This window comes from Acinonyx jubatus, chromosome B2 (assembly GCF_027475565.1).
Source record: "Acinonyx jubatus isolate Ajub_Pintada_27869175 chromosome B2, VMU_Ajub_asm_v1.0, whole genome shotgun sequence".
Classification (NCBI taxonomy): Eukaryota; Metazoa; Chordata; class Mammalia; order Carnivora; family Felidae; genus Acinonyx; species Acinonyx jubatus.
In genome coordinates, this window is record NC_069385.1 from 96,664,847 (window position 1) to 96,689,815 (window position 24,969).

At 38.8% G+C, this 24,969-nt stretch overlaps 1 protein-coding gene across 31 annotated transcripts in view; it reads left to right on the forward strand.

Moving 5' to 3' along the window:
- Positions 1–24,969, forward strand: part of DST (dystonin) — a 490,174-nt gene that overhangs the window by 385,679 nt on the left and 79,526 nt on the right. For all 31 annotated transcript variants that reach the window (XM_053222643.1, XM_053222633.1, XM_053222646.1 and 28 more), the window contains 4 exons: positions 2,541–2,740; positions 4,440–4,935; positions 6,467–7,938; positions 23,917–24,078. In XM_053222643.1, coding sequence (XP_053078618.1) covers positions 2,541–2,740; positions 4,440–4,935; positions 6,467–7,938; positions 23,917–24,078 — 2,330 coding nt within the window. The remainder of the gene's footprint in view (positions 1–2,540; positions 2,741–4,439; positions 4,936–6,466; positions 7,939–23,916; positions 24,079–24,969) is intronic.

The following is a 24,969-nucleotide window of genomic DNA, read 5'->3' on the forward strand; positions in this document are numbered from 1 at the left end:
TTTTACTTGATTTTTGGTGTTTCTGTTTTTTTATACTTTATTATATTTTAGTTTAAATATTCCTTACATGTGTATATGTGTGTGTGTGTATGTATTATGTACACACACACACACACACATATATATATACATACATACATACACACACACACACACACACACATATATATATATCTATATATATATATACACACACACACACACACACATATTCCCTTTGGTCTGGAAAAGACAAACTCCCTTCTCCTTCATGAAGTTCCTTCTGGGACTTGTTTGGCCCCTACTGTGTGTTCTTCTTTTCCCCCATCAGGGTTAAAAAGTAGCTCCCTACAGAAATCTAGTGATTTTCACTCTTTATGTAGAGTTATCCTCCCATCTCTATCCTGTCCCCATAGAAACGGTTTCTCCTAAACAAGGAACTTCCTTCACAAGCTCTATTATCTTATCACCCCATTTCACTATTATAATGATAAGGAAAATGCGCGTAAGACAATGGTACTAATTTTCCCTACTTCATAGTATTGTTTGGAGAATTCAATGAATTAATGTGTGTACGGCTCAGACAAGCTGTACCTGGCACATAATAACTGCTGTGTGTTTACTATGATTATAATAAGAATTCTTTTACTTTCAATTGTTCCATTATGTTTAGCTAAATATTGTCCTTCCATTAGAGTCAGATATGCTATGATAAATTTAGAAATCTGTAAATATGTTTTAGTTTCAAAAGTTATTTTAAGGTATCTTAATGTTCAAAGCTATATTTAGTCCAACTATAGACTCCTATTGCATTATAATTAATTTGTCCCTAATTCAGTGGCTGTCACCTGGGGTATCAGAGTTACTTAGGACAGTATTATCAAGATATTTGAGAATAGGGGTGAGAGTAAGAAATGCATATTTCAAAAAATCTTCCCGATAAGATTTTGATATTTCTCCCTCCCAATTCATTATTTGAATTGCATTATTTTGTTGTCAGATTATATTTGATTGGAACATGCCATATGGAATGATGCTATTAGGTGAGGTTTTCGGGACTGGGTTCTATTAAAAACAGCCATTTATTGTACTGTGCTAGATAAAAAAATCTGTCAGGTCAACTAATCATGCCCATCAGTAACTGTTTATTGAGTGACTAATGTGTTCAAATGCTGGTCAATAACTCTTGGCCTCAGAGAGCATACTGTGTGAGGGTGGGAACAGCTTGAAAGCCTTCCTGGCAGAGAAATCTAGTAGAATTGTGATGAAGGACAGAGCTGGGGTATACAGAGAGGAGATAGGGCTGTGTTAGGTATGGGGCTTACGTAAGCAGAAGCCCGTTTGGATGATAATGGTAGGATAAACAGGGCTAGGTTAGAGGTTTCATCTAAGACTGCATACCCTCTACTGTTAGTAGATTAGGGTCCGTTTGTGGGAGGCCTTGAATGTGAGGCAGAAGTCTTCTGATTTTATCATCTAGGTGGTGAGGAGTTAGTTATTGAAGGATACGAGCACAGAAATGACATATTTAAGTGATTTTTAAGGGAAATTATTTTAGAACCAAATTAGTTGCAGCTGGGATACCCTAATTACAAGGAAACCAGTGGTAAGACTAGTAGTCTAGGACTATAGTTCTCAAAGGTGTGCTCCTGGGAGCAACAGCATCAGTGTCACCTGGGAACTTTCCAGAAATGCAGAATTTCAGCCCCCACTTCAGACCTCCTGAATTGTAAATTTTGGGGATGGGGCCGAGCAACCTGTATCCCTCCAGGTCATTCTAATGCAGCTGGGGTTTGAGAAACACTAGTCTAGGCACACCATGATGAGGACCAAAATGGAGTTAGGCACTAGGAATGTAAAGGATGGGTTTCAGGTTTTATGATCAAGGATATAGGAGTTCGGAGAGTCATGAAAGAACATTCTGAATTATTGTTTCTCAGTGACGTGGAAGAGAGAATAACCTTTCAAAGTAATCTAAAATCGGAAAAATCTGACAGTTTCAATAGGAATAAAAAGTGATTTTTTTATGTTAAGTGTGAAGGGTTGGTGAGATTTCCTAGTGTAACTTTCAAGCAGCTGGTTGTCAGTGGTCATTTAAATAAAATAGAATGGGCATGGATATACAAATGTGGGAGTCATTTGCCCAGAATTGATCATTGAAGATTTCCTATTAAAGGAAAGAATTAATGTTCATTGTTCTAGTAGGGCAGTTATTGTTGAATAAACAGACTGTATAGGACCTCTAGAAGAAACGAGGATTTCTGGATCCTGTTTGCTTTAAGGAATATTCCATATTATTCTACGTTATCTTCTAGGGTCAGATTCAAATTTATTTTTCATGTACTTCGGTTGATACCCAGCACCAGCATCATAAAATCTGTATCATTAAATGCCATTAACCCTTAGTGTCGGCTTTAATCGACTGTGTAAGAAGAGTTACAAAGATGCAATGATAGCCACCTATGTATCATTCTGAGTCCTATCCTGCAGTCTTCATACATGTAGTGATATTAATGTATGAAAACCAAACACCTCTTTTATTTTTTATCTTTTTCTTTTAGATTCTAAGTGGCAAGAACTCAATCAATTAACAGTTGATAGACAACAAAAACTGGAAGAATCCTCTAATAATCTAACCCAATTCCAGACTGTAGAGGCTCAGTTAAAACAGTGGCTTGTGGAGAAAGAACTGATGGTCAGTGTTCTTGGGCCCTTGTCAATTGACCCAAATATGCTAAACACACAAAGGCAGCAGGTGCAGGTGAGTGTTACATGACTTGACTTAATAAGACAAGTGTTTTCATTATAAATACATTAGCTGTGGACAGTATGTGCTTAAACTGCCTTGAAGTGTGTTTGTCATGTTTCAGATGCCCATAAGATAACATCCTGAGGTTAGTGGGGAAACCCCCAGGGAACCAAAGCCAGGAGGCATCAGTCTCCTGAGCCCATGAGTGTGTCAAGTCCCTTGATCATTTGAGTCATATTGTGGTTTGTGCCGACCCTGTTAAAAAGGGCCTTCTTTGAAATATTAATGTGATTGTATAAGTAATTACATTTTTATGAGAAGCTGGTATATGCTTTTTATTGTTTAGAAATTGCTCCTTTGAGGTTTTATTCATTTTGATTGTGGTAGAAGATAATGAAACTTGTAAAACTCATGCAATACAGCCCTGAGGGGTGGAAAGACAGAATAAGAAGAGGAGAAAGAGTAAGCAAAACAGAGAGGGAACCTTGAAACAGAGTGGGTTAGACCAGTCTAATTACAAAGTGGATAAATCCACAAGGAGAAAAAAAATACATGAAATTTAAGTCAGATAGAAAAAGCTCCATTGTGGTTCCAGTTAGATTTCCTCCTGTATATGGAGTGGTATTAGAGCAGTGCGGCTAATCCTATACTTTTGAAAACACAAATCAGTCTTGGTAGTTTAGAGTCAACATGTCCTAGTTCATATATGTTCTTACCCTGAAGATAGTGAAAACAAAAGATATAAATAAATATTTGGCAGAAACAATTGCCCCTAGTCTTGGTAGTCTCCCTAAGATAGATGAAATATTATACTACAATTTAGGGGGTGCCTGGGTGGCTCAGTTGCTTAAGTGTCTGACTCTTGTTTTTGGCTCAGTCATGATATCACATTTTGTAGGATCAAACCCCACATCAGGCTCTGTGCTGATAGCACGCAGCCTGCTAGGTATTTTCTCTCTCTCTCTCTCTCTCTCTCTCTCTCTCTCTCTCTCTCTCTCTCTCTGCCCCTCCCCGCCCAGCCACCCCTCCCCACTGGCTCACACACCTGCATGCACACTGTCTCAAAATAAATAAACATTTAAAAACTTAATATAAAAAGGAAATTTTTAGATCATTCATTTTATAACGAGAGTCAGTGTTGAGCCTGCACATTCTGAGCAACATGATTTATTGGCTAAAATTTTTATATAGAGTATAAATGTCAATAATCTTATATTTAAAAGAGCTTTTATAAATCAATGCACCATGAGTTAATGTATTCTAACATTGTTATCACTGAACATTTCCTTTGGTGTAAAATGCTATAGAGCATTTAAAATATCCTACCAAGAGACAACTACAAGTAGGAAAATACAAATTTGGTGTTTGTGTGATATGAACTTGTCCAATAGCAGTGCTGGTCTTTGTATATGAAAATTTGTACATGGGTTTTTGTTCATTTTGCCCAGACTGCTATATTTACTCTTTTCCCCTTTGAGGGATATTATTTTAGACAAAATGTTATCTCTGTGAAGCACCACTGCTCTTTGGATTAATTTAAGATAATTGCACTGCCCTTGAAATAAAAGCTAGGAAAACAGGAACTAAAAAACAAAAGTAAAAACTAGATAAGTAAATACCATTTATGTCTGTTTAGAAACTCAAAGCTCTGTTTTCCATAATTATCCACTAACTTGTATGTTTATTTACCCTTGTTACCTCTTTGCCTTAGATCCTGCTGCAAGAATTTGATACTCGGAAGCCTCAATATGAACAGCTAACTGCAGCTGGTCAGAGCATTTTGAGCAGACCTGGTGAACACCCCTCTTTCCATGGGATTGTGAAAGAGCAACTGGCAGCTGTGACCCAAAAGTGGGACAGCCTAACAGGACAATTGAGTGACAGATGTGACTGGATCGACCAAGCCATTATTAAGAGCACACAGTATCAAAGCCTGCTGAGAAGCCTTTCTGATAAACTGAGTGACTTGGATAATAAACTCATCACCAGTGCGGCCGTGAGCACGCACCCTGATGCCATGAACCAGCAGTTGGAAGCAGCCCAAAAAATGAAGCAGGAACTGGAGCAGGAAATGAAACAGATAAAGGTGGCCCAGGCCCTCTGTGAGGATTTGTCAGCACTGGTTAAAGAAGAGTACTTGAAAGCAGAACTGAGTAGGCAACTAGAAGGCATCATAAAGTCATTTAAGGATATTGAACAAAAAACAGGTTCGTCTGTCTTCTTTTAATACAGATATTTCCTGGAAATAGAGATCAAGTATTGCCTGCTCTGTATTTCCAAGCTGTTGCCAGGAAGCTAGGACCCTAAAGAGAGTCTGCCCTCACTGAAATTGTAGATGGAGAAGGGGCCACTCACATGAGCACAGAGAGTCATTCTGTGTTCACGTGCAGATGCAGCATCGGGGAAATTCTGCACACAAAATTGGCAAAAATCCCTTGAACGAAGGCCCGTTGAAATTTCAGATATTTCAACCTGGTTTTTAAAAGATATAAATGTTTGGGGCACCTGGGTGGCTCAGTCAGTTCAACATCCGACTTCAGCTCAGATCATTATCTCACAGTTGGTGAGTTCAAGCCCCGCGTCGGGCTCTGTGCTGACAGCTCAGAGCCTGGAGCCTGCTTCGGATTCTGCATCTCCCTCTCTCTCTGCCCCCTGCTCTGCTCACACTCTGTCTCTGTCTCTCAAAAAGTGAATAAACATTTAAAAAAATAAAAAATAAGTAAAATAAGGTAAAAAATCTAAACGTTTTTGTCTTGTGACAGTTTCACTGCATCAGAAAAACAGATGAATACAGTTATTAAAAAGGCTTTGTATCATTTTCTCATCTACAGTTACTTTGTTTCATTCTGCCGCAGACAGCTTTTCTAAAGAAATGTGTGAAAGAGAAGCATTTGGCACTATGTTTCTCTCTCACCTACTGTGGCCATAATTCTGTGACAGATGAGCCAGGATGTGTCAGAGGCAGTGGTAGTGAGTTACTGCACGTTAGAATGGCCTGCATTTGGCTGCTATCTTTGTTCTGTTTGAAAGTAACACTGAGTGCCTTGCACCTAGTAAATACTCAGTTTATACTTTTTTAATTGATTGGATTTATTTATTGATCATAGCAGCCGTTTCAGATTTACTCCTTTATTTTAACAGGATGTTGGTAATGAATATTAGCTAGCATGTTGGTGATTATTCCTGTTACGACCACTTTTATGTGACAGGCAGTAAGCTAAGAACTTTACATGTGCTGTCATTTAATCGCCACAATAGCTTCTATTGATTTTGCCAATTTACATTTGGGGAAATGAGGCTTGGAGGTTTAGTCATCTGTCCAGGGTCTTCCAGCATTTTGAGAGGCCAGGCTGGAACCCTAACCCCTGTAGTCCCCAGGTGCTCCGTAGTGCCCCTGTGACAGGTACAAATCACGGAAGTGGAAAAGTCAGAATTTACAGGAGGTGGATTATTTATCAGAATACCGTGAACTCTGAACAGTTATCACTTCCTCGTACTAGAATGGAGTTGGCTCCAGGATCTAGCCTTGACAGCCTCTGTTCTTCCTGTGGTGCTCCCCTCCTGCTCCTCCTCAGCCTCCATGTCGGACTTGAGCTCACTTGTAGTTCTTACAGTTAGTGCTAACAGGCTTTCCTTTTAGCCAGTTCTGTACGTTTATTTGGTGGTCTTTCTCTTGGCTTTTCGCAGACAGAATTACGTTTTGATGAAAAATAAACATGTCTGTGATTTCATTTTTAGAGAATCATGTTGAGCACCTTCAGTCAGCCTGTGCGAGCTCTCACCAATTTCAGCAAATGTCTCAAGACTTTCAGGCTTGGCTGGATACAAAGAAAGAAGAGCAAAACAAGTGTCCCCCCATATCAGCCAAACTCGATGTCTTGGAGTCCTTAATTAAAGATCAGAAAGACTTTAGTAAAACTTTGTCTGCTCAGTCTAATATTTATGAAAAAACCATTGCAGAAGGTGAAAATCTCTTGTTAAAAACACAAGGGTCTGAGAAGGCAGCCTTACAGTTACAACTTAACTCAATTAAAACCAACTGGGATGGATTTAATAAACAGGTGAAAGAGCGGGAAGACAGGGTAAAAGATTCACTGGAAAAAGCCCTCAAGTACAGAGAGCATGTAGAGACTCTCCGGCCATGGATAGACAAATGTCAAAATAACCTGGAGGAAATAAAACTTTGCTTGGATCCTGCTGAAACAGAGAATTCTGTTGCCAAGTTACAGTCTCTGCAGAAGGAAATGAACCAACACTTGGGGATGGTAGAACTGCTAAACAATGCAGCCAATAGCTTGCTCAGTGTCTGTGAGGTAGATAAAGAGGCTGTTACAGATGAGAATAAATCACTGATCCAGAAAGTAGACATGGTCACCGAGCAACTTCACAGTAAGAAGTTCTCTCTGGAGAACATGGCCCAGAAGTTTAAAGAATTTCAAGAAGTTTCCAAAGAAGCTAAAAGGCAGCTTCAGTGTGCAAAGGAGCAGCTAGATGTCTATGATTCCTTAGGACCCCAGGCCTACAGTAACAAATACCTGACTGTGTTGCAGACTCAGCAGAAGACCCTTCAGACCTTGAAACATCAGGTAGATTTGGTCAAAGGGCTTGCACAAGACCTTGTGGTAGAAGCTTCAGACTCAAAGGGAACCTCTGATGTTTTATTACAAGCAGAAACCTTAGCTCAAGAACATAGTGCATTGAGTCAACAGGTTGATGAAAGGTGTTCATTCTTAGAAACCAAGCTTCAGGGCATTGGGCATTTCCAGAATACCATCCGAGAAATGTTTTCTCAGTTTGCAGAGTTCGATGATGAACTAGATAGTATGGCCCCAGTGGGGAGAGATGTAGAAACATTGCAAAAGCAAAAGGAGGATATCAAAGCCTTTCTGAAGAAACTAGAAGCCCTCATAGCAAGCAACGACAATGCTAATAAAACCTGCAAGAGGATGCTGGCCATGGAAGAAACCTCTCCTGATCTTGTTGGAATCAAAAGGGACTTGGAAGCTTTAAGCAAACAATGCAACAAGTTACTGGACCGAGCACAAGCCCGAGAAGAGCAAGTTGAAGGGACGGTTGAGCGTCTTGAAGAATTCTACAGCAAACTGAAGGAATTCTCTACTCTGCTTCAGAAGGCTGAAGAACATGAAGAGTCTCAAGGCCCTGTTGGTATGGAAACAGAGACCATTAACCAACAGCTTAATGTGTTCAAGGTAGGGAATTTTTCATTTTTATATTTAAAAAAATTTTTAATTTTCACTTTTAAAGTGAATTTTTATTTCATATCTTTATTTTTTATTTTTATTAGAAAAATAAATTTTTATTATTTTTCGTTATTAAAATAAATTTATAATTGGTATCTGAAGGAGATTGCCTATTTTGTAGAACCTTCTAATATGGCTGTCATGTAGCGAGCGTTTGAGCCTGAAGGAGCATGTTATGGGGGTAACATCCAGGCATGTGGGGACTTGCAAGCTTACTAGGGATTTGGGCCCTCATGGAATAAAACCTGAGATAATATCAAGAGGTCAAAGGGTACTTGAAAAGTTTTAGGCAAGCCTAAAACTAACATTTTAGAGTCTGCGTCTGATGTCATTTACAACTGACATCTGGAGTGAGCAAAGCCATGTTTTGAACTCTGCTGCAGAGGCCAGCGTATAACACAAAAAGCTTGTTCTCTTCATGTTTGTCTCCCAGCATTTTGTTTAGATGGTGAATTATAGTCTGTTCCTGCTCTTTCCCTTTTTATAGTCTTCTTATCCTTCTTAATTTAATTTCTTTTGTAAACTTTTTCTTCCAGAAGTTCATATTTGTAAAAGCAGAGTGGAGTTCCATGTTGTAATACTGGTTTTATAAAACAAAGATCTTGGGCTCACACTCCAGAGGATTAGGAAAAAAATTATTTTTGATTGGACTGCAAGCTCCTCCGTGCCGAGAAATGTCTGCCACTTGATGGCACTGAGTGATGCTTAATAAATGGAACATTAGATAAAAATGGTGGGCATCATTCAGTGTCACTGGTTTTGACCTCATTTATGACAGTATGAGTGAGAGTTGCATCTCCACAGTGGACAAAGACAGGTTCAACCCTGCACCGAGGAGGTCCTAAGTATTGGGAATGCATGGGACCTATATCAGTCTTTGGGGTTGGCGTGGGTCTTGTTCTATTCACGAGGTATGTTTGGCTTTGCAGTAAAGACCAGTATGACGGTAAGTCCCACCACTAGCACATAAAGGATAAAACAAGGCCAAATGAAAATAGAGCTTGCAAAACTATAAATTATTTCCCATGAGATATGAATATGAATCAGATGGACTATCATATTCTACGTTGTTATACTTGGCATAGTGTTTCCTTTGCTCATCTTTAATAACGCTATTTAGGTGACTGACTTTTGAAAAATAACTTCTTATTACTATTATGGTCATTTGGTATTTATAAAATGTGTTTAAGGCCTGGTTCCTTCAGGGCTTAAAAATCTGTGATTCTGTATAGATCTTGATTTCTGAAGGTGAAGGAAGTGTTAACCTTAAAAAATAAAACTGGGCAGGTACTTTACCATCAAAAGATAGACTTACTTGAGAATAGCAGAGAATTGCGATGGGGGACAAGCATGCCGGGGCAAAACCATAGGCAAGTCTGGAGAACAAAGGAGAGGAACATTGTTTTATGGAGGAAGGCTAGAAGTAGAGAAGGCTGTTGTCAACAAAATGTCTATTGGAGTAAACTGGGGTTTGAAAGTGTAGCGGCTTCTCACTGGCTGACTTGTTCTGTCTCTCCTTGGCTGGACTGTTGTGGGGATCGGGGTGGAGGGGTAAGTCCTTCCTTCTGCCTGCCCTGCGGTAGAGTAGTATCCACCTGCAAGGTCTGATTCTTCCTGTGGGATTTGCAATTGAGGACTGAGTGGTAGGGCATGAGAGCTCCCCCTGCTGAACTTCCCATTTTAGTGAGGTTTCCCTTGATTAATTTTCACAAAAGCTACCTTACAGTTGATTTGACTTCCCTAATTACTCTGTCAAACTTTCCTATTTCTGCTTTGCAAAATAGAGATTTCCTATGAGAGAATTCACTCTTGGAAAAACAACGTTCTGGGGCACCTGGGCAGCTCAGTCGGCTAAGCGCCCGACTCTTGATTTCTGCCTAGGTCATGATCTCAGGGTTCACGGGATTGAGCCCCATGTTGGGCTCTGCACTGACAGTATGGAGCCTGCTTGGGATTCTCTGTCTCCTTCTCCTACTGCCCTTCCCCTGCTTGTGCTGTATTTCTCGCCCTCTCCCTCTCCCTCTCCCTCTCCCTCTCCCTCTCCCTCTCCCTCTCCCTCTCCCTCTCTCTCAAAATAAACAAATAAACTTTAAAAAAATAATAAAAAATAAAATGTTCCGTGGCCATTGCTGCGTCACAGGTCTGGGGGAGAGCTTGATAAGAGAGTCCCTGGAGTTTTCTATAGAACCCTGACAAAATCTGAATGCTTAAATGACAGTAATCAAGTAGTCTTCTTCCTAATGAAATTGAAGCATGTTCAGTGCTTTTGTGAAACCTATCATTTCTCTGGATTTTTCTGTGAATTTGTGTAGGAAAAAGGCCTTCATTTCTCTTTACAACTTCAACTACTTGTAAGAAAATGGGCAAAAGTAATAATATTGGTGCTGCTGCTTGTCGATACCTCCTTCTTTGTGTTCCTAAGCATGAATACGGTGAAAAAAATGGGCTCTCCATGCAGAGAATTCTTTTGAAAGTAAGAAAAAGCAAGGTAGGACGAGCACTCTCACCACTGCATGGAAAGTGTTTTGCAAACTGAAAAGCACTAAAGCATCATTACCATTAACGTTACAGAGATTGTTCTGTTTGATTGTGAAGAGAAATAAAGTGGTCACTTCTTCTAAAATAAACCACTTAGCATGCTGTGTTGTCTCTTTTCTGATTACTTTGGAAGCAGTTGATTGATTTTAATGAAATTTAGTAATAAAGAACATCTTGACATAACTTCAGTGTCTTGAGACCTAGGGACTCAAAAAGAAGCTTCCAAGTGGACAAATCACCTGCATTTAATATATTTCAGCAACAGAGGGGAAAAAATAACAAGAATGTTGTTGTGGTAAATAAAGATGGTGGCATACAGTCACTAATTCTGTTTATTTGTACATGTATGTTTTTTAAAAAGCAGTTACAAGCAGTTAACATTTACGGAGGGCTTAGTATGTGTTAAACGTTATTCTAAATCCTGTCTTTAGTTCTGTTAACAGTCCTGAAACATGGATGCTATCATTATGATCCCCATCTTGTGTAAGGAAGCTGAGAGCCAGGGGTTAGGTGACCTGCCCAAGGTCACACAGGTAGTAAGTATCACAGCTTGGATGTTTTGGTGGAAATAATGCAGAACACTGTGTCAGTTTGACTCATCGTGATGCACATCTGATACTTTCTCTGGGAAATTTTGAGTCATCTCTTCTGTAGCCTAATTTGGGTGAGCTAAGTAACCATTGTCCATTTCGAACCAAAAACACCAGGAATACTTACTTGATGAAAGTGTTTTATAAAACCAGCTGTGGTGAGAAACATGAAGTAAATGTGTGTGAACCTGGCTTAGAACCTGATGCGTGGATGCTGTAATGACGTCATCAATGATGCAGTGATGACGGTGACCACCACCGCTGCGGTGGAAACAGAACCAGACAGTTCATGGTCTTCCTGATGGTGTCTCTCTTGATTAAGTTGGCCAATTAATCTGTGTACAATTCAGATTCTAATTTAGTTTTCCTTGGACAGTTAGGCTTTGGTTGAACATTAGTTTTGACATACTATTTTAGGAAGATTAAAACAAGTAGAATAATCTGTATCAAGTGAAAAACTAATAGTTTGCTAAAAATAACTTAGTTTTTATGATTTCTAAAAATAGAAGAGAACTGAAGTTCTGGGTCTATTTTTATTATAGACTTTGAAATGTAATTTAGTTTGACATTACTCTATCTGGTAGCTTTAGTTGAACCCAATCATGGATAAAATCTTATAACAATTTTCCATAATAGCAAGTTTGAAATATGACTGAAACTTAGTAGCTATCACCCAGTTATTCAGTAGGAGGTGTCTTCTATTCACTGGGAGGGTAATGGATTATTTAAACTAGATAAGGCAGACCTCTCTGCTTCCATTTTTTTTTCCTAAAAATTATCCTAAGAAATAGCAGCTAATATCCTTGAAAATTCAAAATTAATTCATGTTTAAGATACCAACCCAAACATAATAATTAAAAACAAATGCTATTCTCAACCAAATGTCCTAATTCACTGTCAGTGAAAGCTATTCCAAGTCTTTGAAAATATTACCTTTTGTGTTAGCTTGAAGTCTTTAAACTATTTTGATTGTGTGAGTTCTGTTTACCATATGTTTTCTGACTTCTAAATATTAGTCTTTGGACTAAAATGTATGCAGTGTGAGGTGTTTTCTATTACTGTTGATAACTAAAGTATCATTTTTCTACTTATACTTCTCTGTATTACATTAAATTCTATGCACACTGTCATCGATTCCTAGGCAGAAAGGGAAAAATTCCCTTTGGTGTTCCCCCATCCCTACCTCCTGGTAAAGATTACTAGCCTAAGATTATCTTCAAGTCTAAATGATGTTATTAAGTAATGTTAATATTTCCACATTTTTATTTATCAAAGACACATGTAACCTACTCGCATACAAGGAACATGTCCCAGCAGTTCCTGTGATGTCATCAACAGCCAGTCAGATCTTCTGCTCATCATGAAGTAATCACTATCACTGTATTGAATTGATTTAATTTCAGTGAAGATCAAAGAAACTTGATGTTTCAATAAGCATATACACCCTTCACACCTCTATCTAGGCCATGGTAAAATGTTTTACCTCAGAACCTGTTTACTGTTTATTCTGGCCACTCTGTTGCTGCCCCAAATTGTCATTCAGTTTGTTCCCACAAATGAACATATCACCAGTACAAAGCTCTCTAACCCAATTTCTTTTTTTTTTCAAAATTGAAATAGTACTACATAGAGCAAAGAATTTTTTTAATGTTTATTTTAAAGAGAGAGAAAGAGACTGTGCACATGCACTAGTCAGGGAGGGAAAGGGGGGGGGGAGACAGAGGTTCCAAAGAGGATCCTATGCTGACAGCAGCGGGCCCTATGTGGAGCTCAAACCCATGAACTGTGAGATCATGACTTGAGCCCAAGTTGGATGCTTAACCGACCGAGCCACCCAGGTGCCCCCCAAATTTTTAAAAAAATTTATTTATTTTGAGAGAAAGAGAGAAATGGGGAGGGGCAGAGAGAGAGAGAGAGAGACAGACAGACAGAGAGAGAGAGAGAGAATCCCCAGCAGGCTCCACACTGTCAGTACAGAACCCGATGTGAGGTTCGAACTCACAAACCATGAAGTAATGACCTGAATTGAAATCAAGAGTCTGACACTTAACCTGAGCCATCCAGATGTCCTGGGAGCAGAGAATTTTTAAGCCAAGCTGAAACCATAGAACACCTGCCTAATTTGCTGTGATACATGTTCTCTGGTCCAGGTAAAGTCATTGTTTAACCCAGGTGTCTTCATTTGGATAGTGGGTGAGCTACAATGCCAGTTATCATGAGACAAGTGAAACCAGGCAGTTTGAGCCTTATTTGTAAACAGTATTGCTAAAATAAATCACTTTCCAAATATCTTCCTAAGATATTTATGAAATGATCCTAAAACAACGTCTGTGATGTCACCATATTTTTAAAGATAAAATTATCCAAAGATACGCTTTAACACAGTGGATTTTAAAGAGGGTGCCCGTGTTGTTATGTAGAGGTCCATGACAAATCGTTCCCCATTTTTGTTGAGAACAGGAGGATATTAAATAAGGCTGTTGCATAAGAAGTTTTTCTTAGGGAAAAAAATTCTTACTTGACTGGACTTCTGTTAATTAGAGTATATTAGCAAGGCACTTGCACGATGCTTTTCCTCTAGTATTTTTAAACATGAAAATGTTCTCACTATAGAAACCATAACTTGATGCATAGACCTTATGGGAAGATCACATCATTTAATCAGCTACATCAACATGGAATTTAAGATTTTAGGAAGAAGGAATATCATACATGCTGGGTAAGAGAGAAATCCAGAGAGCTGGCGCTGATCTGTGTGCTATCAATAATCCCTCATATTCTCATGTGAGAATATGACATAGCATAACACAGGGGTGCCCCCCTTCATACATCAAACACAAGAATGTACTGTACTGAAAGGAGTGACTAAAGGGAAGTTGGCACTGTGTGTTCTCTTCCTGCTTTTTGCTAACGCTGTCACTCTTTATGCTGCGTGGTCCTCTCTTCTCTTGCTTCAATTAAGATTGGGGAATTACAGTAGGTTGTTCTGATGGCAGTTTTAGCCAGAGATTTTATAAGGCAGAGTAGGGATGGGGATTCTTTTTTTTTCTTTTTTTTTTTTTTTTGGTTGTTTTGATGTTAACGGGGTAAACCTGTATCACCATTTTAAAGCAATCCCCCAAGAGCACAAAACTGCAGCTTCTACTGTCATTATCATAGGCGTCCCTTTAGATAAAAGGTGTTCTACATAATTTATTAATGTGGAAAGTTGCTTAAAGGTGCGTGTGTGTCTTTGTGCATGTGAGACAGAATTTGCTTTGTGGCTATAAAATTACACATTGGTTTCCTGTTAAGAAAAGTTTGGCCTGTAAATGTTTTATAAATGGTTGTCTCCGTCTACAGTCGTTCATAAAACAATGTCTCACAGAGGTAAATGCTGTGATTGTAAGTTAAGGGAAGAGCTTTTGGAGCTGTCCAGGAACCAGAATACCCTGAGAAAATCTCTGTACTCACATATCCTGTTCCTCACTTGCCTTTAATCACCTTAATTTTAAGACTACTTTATTTCTTTGGTAGTGTTTTAGTATGAAAAGTGTTTTCAGGTTTTGTCTGGTTTTTGGTTTTCTGAAGGAAGTTGAAGGGGATCATTAACAGGTGCATTGGTTTTGCTTACTGGATGGCTTAAAAAAAGAACTTTACCTTTTAGAAGTTACAGTGCACATATGCATATATTTCAATTAATAATGTTACATATAGAATCACTTTATGTTAGGTAGAATTTTTTTATCCACTGTCATCTGAAAACCATATTGAAGATAGAAGAAAAACAGTATTTCCGTAACTCACAGGAAAAATAGCAAGTGCCAATTAAAGCTATTAGCTAACATTCACATCAAGATAAATTCCCGTCACGATCAAACAGTAAATCTGTTAAGTGTTTCTAAAGTTATTTCCTTTGTGGTGGGGTCTGCATATCCTACTTTATTTTAAATATAAACTATTTCCACTGAAATAAATAGCTATTGCATATCCATCTGATAAATACCCTCAAAAATCCTTTAGTCATTTATGTGAAGAAGTTTATTAGTTTGAAAACTAAAAACATGGGTTCTTTCAGTTTTCATTATCTAGTGGTGCATCTGTTTGAGAAAGAACAGAATTTGTTGCTCCTAAGGCTTATTTTTGTATCACGGCAAAAAACAAAAAAACCCCAACAGATCACATGTTTCTTGTTTGCCTTCTGATCCAGATTTCAGTAGCAAGCCATTGGGCCAGGAAAATACTTCTGTCAGTTTTCATGGATAATATTGCATTTACTCACACATTTTCTACTTACTGCACATTGAGTTTCTTAATATCGCCAGTCTTTCAGCTCTAAAAACTCCATGTATCAGTTGATAAAATTAGCCTTTAGCTTTTCTATGAAATGGATTGTTGCACTTAATTCTAAGAGTTTTCAGTAATTATTCTTTTCAAAGACTTAATTTAACTTTAGAAAAATAAAATGAGAACATGGTTCTACTTTGCTCATTTTTCAGTTGGAATTTGTGTGCTTTTCCAAAATCATCTGCCTTTAGAAGATACTTTAGCTAGATCACATCTAGTAGGCAACATAAAGTAAGTAAAGTCACATTTGGGGAACATTTAACATTATGACTTTTGTATATATGAAATAACAGTGTTGACTATTTTTCAGAAAACGTTTGCTTATTTTATTCATTGTGTATTTCTCTCTTATGAAAATGTGAGAGATCTAGATATAATGATTAATATTTAACAGTTTAATATATCTTAATTTTGTTAGTATCAGAAACTTTAACATTTAAAGTATCTGTAAACAGGGGCGCCCGGGTGGCTCAGTCGGTTGAGGGTCTGACTTTGGCTCAGGTCATGATCCCACAGCTTGTGAGTTGAAGCCCTGCATCAGGCTCTGTGCTGACAGCTCAGAGCCGGGAGCCTGCTTCAGATTCTGCGTCTCCCTCTCTCTCTGCCCCGTACCCACTCATGCTCTGTCTCTCTCTGGCTTAAAAATAATAAAACATTTTTTAAAAAGTAAAAAAAAAAATAAAGTAGCTGTAAATAAGTCAGATTTGGGAGGAAGAGATAAACCAGTCTAGTTTTGCTCTAAATGTAAGAGTTCTTTAGTTATCCAGATAGATTTTTGGAATGTGATTTTAAGTAACAAAGGTATATCTATATATCCATATCTTTATAAACACATGTAGGTATGTATATAATTGTCATAAATACCAGTATAACATTAATAGTTCAAATTTTAACTTGAAACAGAATTATTAGGCTCATCTTTTATAGGATTAGTTGAAATTAGTTTAATAAAACAGGAATTCTGTTATTAAATAAATGGCATGTACTTAAACATAATCACCAAAGAGCATTTTTCCACAGCACTCCTTACTTCCAAACTGTATATTGTACCCATTTCCCCATCCGTATTCTCCACTGTACCGTAAATTGTATAAGGACAGGGGTGCTGTATCTCTGCAGGACAGGGGTGTCCTTGTATAAGGACTTGTATAAGAAATTGTATAAGGACAGGGGTGTGCACCAGTGTTTTGCCAGTGTTTACTGTGGTGTTTGATAGATAGCACTTTTTGATGATGCTTGTATTTATCAACAAATTATATATGTAGTTTAAAAGTGTAGTTTAAAAAAATACACTAGCCACCTCAACTGTGAAGGTTACATTTTGCTTTTCTTAGCATTATGTAAAGCCAAAATAATATTGTGCTAATAATTCAGAGTTAGAGTTTAAGGTGATTTGGGGCCATTTTTGGGAAAAGTTCTTTGAGGATCTCAGAACGTTTAGGGAAAGGTACTCATCCACATTTCATGGAAAATTTAATATTAATATTACCATGAATACACAGCTTTCCAGTCTTACATATCAGTACAGTGACAGTTGGGAGTAAAACCCGTGGTTTCTTCTAATTCTCAGCCTAGTTCCCAATCTACTGTTCAAACAAGGAAACCGTGTGCACTTTTTAAAAAATCTTATTAGCATCTCACAATAGCCTCTGTGCTTAAGTACCATAGGATTTAGTGCTTGTTGAAATATTTCACTTCTTGACTATGAAAAATGGGCATTGATACTGTGATATTGATAGGTGTTTTTATACATATTTTTCTTTATAGATGGCTATATATGTGTGTGTGTGTATATGTATATATTTTGTTTTTTTCCCCAACCTAATGATAGCCACATACTGAATTGCATCAAATAATTGTTGAATGGGTGTTATTACATATAGAGTTCCGGTTACAGATAGATTTTTTAAAAGATCTAATACTTAAGTTTATAAAAATAATTTTGGAACAGTATTTCATATTTGGAATAATAATTTTGTTATTATTAAAAGTACAAAAGTTCCCTGCCACATCATTTATGTTCAAATGATGATTGTTTTGTGAGAGTGAGAAAAAACAATCTACCTTTATTTGTAACTCTGCTACTTCTGGTAATGTTGCTTATTTTGTAAACTAAAGAATAGATAGATTTTATAATATTTAATTAAAAGTATTAATTTTTCTTACAGAGGTTAAGGTTTTTCTTGCTGAATTTATTTTCAGTGTTTTCAAAGAGCGTTCAATAGATAACAATCTGTGGAAGTGATTTTGTTTATTAAATATCCAGAGTTACTGACTGCCCTTGATCTTTGCCTGGGCCTTGCATTAAGCTCCACGGGACTGTGTGGGGTTATTAGTAACTACTGATATTCATGGCAGCGGTGCTCAGGGCCGTGCCCACAGGAATAATTTGCTCTGGAGAACAGTTAGACTTGAACTTGGGCTTTTAAAAGGAATGACTCAACATTGGATCCAAAGTGATCCGCACTTTGCATCGCAAATGCTACTTAAACGGTGTGCAACTGCAGCATATGAGGGTGTGGTTTCAGCCGAAAGGTGGTGACCTGTGTAGTCCCTTTCTTCTTACCCCCCCCCCCTCCGCCCCGCTATTTAATATTCAAATGAGCGCCGTGACCGGCGTTGACGAAAGGATACCTTCGGGGAGCCCCTGGTGTCAGGTTCTGCCTCTGCAAGCCCTTCGGATCTCTCCCCATGTTGAACTCCATAGTTGGTGGGATTTCGAGGATCTCTGAACTCGAGCCGCCCCTCTCCCCAGCTCCATGACTGGGTCTGATGTGCGCTGATGTCACCACCGAGCTATTGCATTGCAGCCGCTCGGCCTCTAGGTACCTCCCCCTGAAACAGCCCGCCGGCTCCCGAGAGGGGGCCAGGAGTCAAAGAAAAGATGACGGCGAAGTTAAGTCGCGGGAGGGCGTAGCAGCGAAGAGAGGAAGCTGCATGCCCGGAGCGCTGCTCTGCGAAGGGACGTAGCAGCTGTTGCTTGAAGAGAGAGGGCGTTGCTGGAAGCGCCCTGGCTCGGGAGGATGCCTCCCGAGGACCGTACTGCCCTAAGGAGCTGGGGACCGCGCAGGACGTCCCTGCTGGAGTTCCTTTTCTGCCTCCTCCACCGGCCACCTCTGCCTCTCTCCAGCTGTAGCTAAAATGAAAGCCAAACCGCGGCCACAATTGGTCAATTGCAAAGGTTAGAGTAGACTTGGTTTTGAGTTGAATGTGAATTACGCTGCTTGTGCCTTAGAGGAAACCCGGAGCTCTTCTATGCTACAGTTTCCTCAGGTGGAATAAGCCTTAAGGAAGATCAGATAAGACTCTTTGGAAATGACTTTCTTTTTTCTTTTTCTTTTCTTTTTTTTTTTTTTTAAAGGGGAGTTTATAGCACACCATGCTTTCTGTTTACTTTAAACGGTTGCTGGATTGTCCTGGCTTGGCTGTCCAAAAGTCTATTTTTTTTCCTTTGGGTAGCCTCGAAGAAGCTTAATATGGGAAGAAAAACTGCCTTTTGAACCAAGATTATTTATAGCTACACCCAAAAAAAGTAAAAGAAAAATTTAACTTTCTTAACAGCATTCGACAACGTATTTTTCACTGAGGATTTGTTTTTGTGCCTTGACCTGAACAATACATGGTCCCTGTGTTTGTCTTTTAAGTTTCTGAAGCATGGTTTATTTATAAAGGAGATGGAGTTTTGCAAGCCTTCTTTAAGTGGATTACAGTTAACCAGAGTTCTGCCGATATTAACATTCAGCCTAGCCTGTTAAAATGCTTGCTCATTTGGAAATTTTAACCTGGAAATCTCAGATGCAAAATTAGACTAAAAAGGGAAATGGACTGACAGTGGAATGTTTTGAGTGTTTGAGCCACTGTTAAGTGTGTGTGTTTGTTTGTTTTCTGTGTTTTGGAGTATGTGAAAGGGAACCTGGGGGGGATAAGGGAAGGGGGGAGGAAGGAGATTTCTGTTCTTTGTTCTCAATGCACTTTATTTTTTTAAGAATCATTTTAAAAACAACCAGGTAAAAGGATAGTTGCATTTAAGACTGATGCACTGATGACCTTAAACACCTCCTATATCACAACCTATATTGTTTGAGCGTGTCTTTATGCTGACGACACTTCATAGTGTTGTCCAGAAGTATACTTTTTTGAAAGATGCTTTACCTTATTTCTTATTTTCTGTGTCAAGAGCTGCAATATTTGTTTTAATTGTCTACAAAATGGGGAAGCCACTCAGCAGACCAGACTGTTTACGTCAGAATCCCCCATGTGTAGGGAAAGGTGAAGAAGAGGAGGACCTAAATATCGAAGACTGTTATGTCCCACAGCGGTCAATCTATGATACTGTTAGGCTGAATGAACAGATAGACTCTGGTTCAAAGGGTAGCCTCTCTTCCAGGCATTTTACAGATCGGACTTTACCCTACAGTCACAGAACACTGGATGTTAGTTCTCTATGCTCTAACGGTGCCCTTGCTTCTTCCAGTGTATTTGAGCTGAGAGGTCGTGAAGCTAACAAACTAGATGAAAAGATGATCTTTGATGCGCTCAAACTAAATAGTGATATCATTCGAACCACCGGATTACCCAAAGCCAAGTCCCATGCAGAAAGGAAAGAACATAGACGGTCATGGCGAATGTTTGTCCCAGCCAATTTTATGGATTATGCAAACAAAAGTGAAAGCTCTTTTGTTGAACCTACTGATATGTCAGATGCTGTTCCCAAGGCCAGCAAGTGCAGATGGGGTACTAATTCTGTAACGTCGGAGGAGGATGACTCTGGTTTATGTAGCCCTCCAGCAGAGAGGGAAGAAAAACAGGGCATTTTAACTGGAGACCAGTCACGAATTAGAAGCTTATCTTCAGCTGAAGATATTCATATGGCAGAGCAATACAGGCCATTTTTTTCTGTTTATTCCATTAGTGAGCAGAAAATCCCATTGCTTTCATGTAGAAGTGCCCACCCTGATGAAAATTTCAAAATGATTTTGCATGATGTTCCTCCACTAGATGAAACAAAAGGTGCAAATGGTCAAAGGGAAATCCATGGTGAAAATTGCTTTCTGCAGAATGATTTAGAAGAGAGCACTGTAAAGTGTGATCCATTGATTATGTCAGGAGATGGGGAAAGCCAGTGTATTTCTAACACTGGAGAAGAATGGAAAACCTATGGATCAGGAGAATCCCAAATCACGGTGCAAAGTGGGAAATTTCTGGAAAATTCTGAGGATTTACATCTCTCTCTCACAGATGTGGAGGGAAACGATGCAGATTGTGGTAGCACGAGTTTAGTAAAAAATGTGACCGTGTTGACACCAGATGATTCGGAAGAATCCAACGTTGCATCTAAAGAGGCAGTGGAGGTGCCCCTTTATTCCCGGGAGATGGAGGTGGTCCAAATAAAGTGTTCCCCGAAATTCATACCAGTAAGAAAGCAAGCAGCTTCCAGAAAAGCAAGGGCCCAGGCAGGAATATTGGACACAGTCTGTAATGGCTTTCAGTCAGCTCAGGTAATTAATGGGGAATGTGAGACTGCAATGCCGGGCGTTTGTGGTTCCTTTTTAAAGTGGTCACTAGTGTTTCTAATAATGATCAAATCCAGTCTTTTATTTTGGGAGTTTGCCTAATACCCCACAAGATGCCAGGTATTGATAAGGTGATCTTTGTAACAACTTAATTAGGGACTTTTTTTAAGAATGATTATTCCCAGCTGTTTAGATTCCTACTGTTGCTTGTGCAGGTGCTGGGCTGTTCCCCTGCATTTAGAGTGCTTCCACTGTGAGTTTATGTGAACATGAGGCTTTTACACAAATTGTGGTTTAAGACTCTGCCATTTAAGGGTAGTTCTGTTGTATTTATTAAGGTTGAGCAGGCCTAGTCATGAAGGTACAAACACACAGTATTCTATTGTTGTGGTCTGCGAAGTAGGCTACTCAAATTAAGGACATTTAAAGTGTGCTGAAAATCAGAATTCTGTCAGTAGCTCTGGACACGGAAGTAGAGAAGCTGTGCTGTATTTTGCAGTCATTATAGCTGCTAACTTTTTGTGAGTGGTGAAGGAGGTAAGAAAGTAAAGGGTGCAGCCTTGTAATAAGTAGAGGCTGTTTGTCAAGCCTGTAATTTTTTTCTTCCCACTTGGATTGAAGTTCAGCTATTTTGGTATTTTTACAAAGCTCTTCTGGTAAACTTTGCCTCAGAGGTAATTTTATTTTATTTTAAGCTTTGTGTTTGTGTACTTATGGGTTAGATTAGGGGGAAAGTCTCTCTTCATAGGTATTTGTTACCACTGAGAGATAAGGAATTTGGACAGTATCAGAAACGTTCCTCTTCCCAGCCTATGAAGTCATTGCTCTAGGCAGCATTGCCCTTTCCTTCAGCTTGCGTGAGATGACATACTAGTTTAAAAGCTTAAAAGTACTTTTTTTTTTAATGTAAAGGATTTTGCAGTCTATTTGTAGGAAGTAATTGAGCCCTTAGGAATATACAGATTCCTTAGTAGTTTTCTTCTTTAACCCTTAGTATATTTTTTGTAGCACTTCAGAAAATTACGACTCACCCAGACCTACTCTGATATGCAGCCTTAAAATTGATTTCTTTAAAACCAAGATCAGGGGTTAAGGCAGTTTACTAGAATATTATCTTAGGTTTTTTTGCCCTGAGCATTATCTGACAGGAAATGTAGAACTTTTCCCTGAATCCTTCTATACCAGACAAGTTCCTGGAATTAAGAATGCAGCAGTTTTCTTACTGTCCCTCCTCCTTTTTTGTAAGTAGTAAAACCTCTCCAGAGCTCTTAGTTCCTAGAAGTAGTTAACTTAGAAAGTGGTATAGAAAAGAAGTAGCATCTCAGTTTCAAATTCTATTTTTACCACCTTGCCACAGAATTATGAAAACTTTTTTTTTTCCTCAGTGATTTGAGGAGTTCTTATTTCTTTAGTTATGTGTAATTGACTTTTTATATTCAGCACTGCTGTATAGAAACAATTAGCCAGTATGGAAATTGTCTGTAAGGATTTTATATACAAGAAGAAACTCGGGCTTTTAGCAGAGAGACTTCTAAGGGAAATGATCATTTATTTGTTTGCTCTTCCTAAATTTACTCATACATGCAATAACACAGAACTATCTTGTGCGCCATGCCTTGGGCCAGAGTCTAGACAGTTTTTCTTGTAGCCTCTCCATTATTTTCCATACTGTGTAAAATTATTTTCCATACTACCTCTGTAATTTTTTAAGTATTATTTTGTTACTTGCCTTTTTAATGTTTCCATATATTCTGTTAACTGTTCATTTACTTGGACTATTGGTATATTATATGGTGCCCTGTGGTGTAATGACTCAAACCCCAAACTCGGCCGTGTCTTAGTATCTAGCTGAAACTTCCCTTCTTTGGTTAAATTCATCTCTTTTTCTTCATGGAATCCTTTAAGTCCTGTATTTTAAACATTTGTATGTCTATGAAAGAGTTAACGTATTATCAGTATTCTCTTTTGTGGAGTTAATGCCATCCACTCCGAGATGTAAATACAATTTTTCTTGTACTGACACGCATTCGGCAAATAATTATTAGGTACATATTACATGCTAGGTACTGTGGTAAGTCCAGGACATAGAATGACTATAAGCAAGACAACTTTCTGCTTTCACGGAACTTGCATTTTACTCTAATACATGAGATTTGTTTGCCAGTTACAGGCACTGGAGGACTGTTAGTTGGATGAGACTGAGAGTCAGAGGGAGGGCATGGGAAAATGGTTGGCAGTGCAGGGGGTGGTCATAGAGTCACTGGAGTTGCTGTGCTGGCCACGTGTGTGAGCACATCTGTGGGGTGAGGTCTCTGTGCTCTTGCAAGTCCTTTGGCATCTCACTAGGCATTGAGGGGGCTGGATGGGTAAGGATCTATTCTATTTACTATGCCTGCCTAAGTCTTTTCTCTTTTCCCAACTCTGTATTTGGGCTCCTCTGGCAAGCTATAGATTGACCTCTCGGCTCATCTCGTCGTCTTGTCAGTTATCTTCTTTCCCAGTTTGAGTCTCAAACTTCAGTTGTCAGCTAGCAGCAGTTATCCTTAGAGGAGCTTGTAAGGGTCCATGCCCAGGAAGACTGATCTTGGGCCCATCTTACCATTTTGCCCCTTTGCATTTTCCATACTGTTTTTACTAGAGTTATATTGGAATGATAGAAAATATCTGGTTTATGCTAATGAAGCAGTAGAGAGAGGACACAAACTCTTTTCTTGGTTTTATAGGTAATCTGATTAAAGTACTTAGAATATCATTCTTTAAAATTCCTGAGTTGTTTGATAATATGAATTTATATTAAGTTTAGTTTCTTACTGTTATTCATAAGGTAGCTGTCACATATGAATAGCCAACAAAAATTCTTTTTAACTCTGATAACCGATACTCGATCATTGAACAAATGTTTGTATTTGGTGGTTGTTAGATAAGGTAATTTATATAAATGATTGCTCTTCCAACTGCAGGTATTCCAAAAAGAAGAGATTGAACCTTTGCAGGTTCAACAGCAAGATGTGAACTGGTTAGGTCAGGGCCTTATTCAGAGTGCTGCTAAAAGCACCAGCACCCAGGGTTTGGAGCATGACCTGGATGATGTCAACGCACGGTGGAAGACTCTCAATAAGAAGGTAATTTTTCCATTCCCTTCATTGTCATTTCTGTTGATTATTATTCTCTAGCATTTGTTGTGACTCGTCATATTTATAGTAGCTAAACTTCCCTAAACATGCCTACCTTTTTATGTTGCTGTCAACTCGGCAGCCCAAACTCGGATGCCCACAGGGCTTCAGTGGGCAGCATAAATGAAACAAGTAAGCTGGGTGAAATAGGACCTCTCCCTGCCGTTAACTTGACTTTCATAGAGGCCCAGTAGTGCCAGGGTGATGGCAGGCGGCCCGTGGTTCATGACCTTGTGTTGAGCGAGCACATACACCTTCAAAGGTACAGCCGGTACTTAGCTCCAGCAAATCATTCCATGTAGGGATCTAGGTTCACTGTTGCCAGATAGTCTGCTTATTTTCAAAGGAACCTGAAAATCTCACTTTTTCTGTGAAGCCTAATTTTCAAATGTCAGCAACTAATTTTACATTGTATAATAGGTCACGCTGTGCAAGTGAAAGCCACAGTGTCTCTCTTTCAGTCCTGGTCTAAGGGTTTACCACCCTCACTATAGACTATTAACTCTAAATGGCATTTCATTTATGAGATGTAGATCCCACTTTTTTCTAAATGCCCACGAAGGGAAACACTGGAAGACAATGCTCTGGTGTCTTAAGGAGATCATGCTGAAACACAATGGCAGCCCTTTGCATGACGTAAATTATCAGGACATTGTTAGGGGACGTCTGTGCTTATCTGGGGGTGGTGGTTTTTGTTCTTGTAGTTTTCTGTGCTTTGAGATCTTAGGCAATTGTGGCCAGATATCAGAACTACGTTTATCATTCTATAAAGTCTGATTTGTACTGTAGTGCTCTTCAAACACAATTGGAATGTAGTGTCAGGTGCAAATATATTCAATA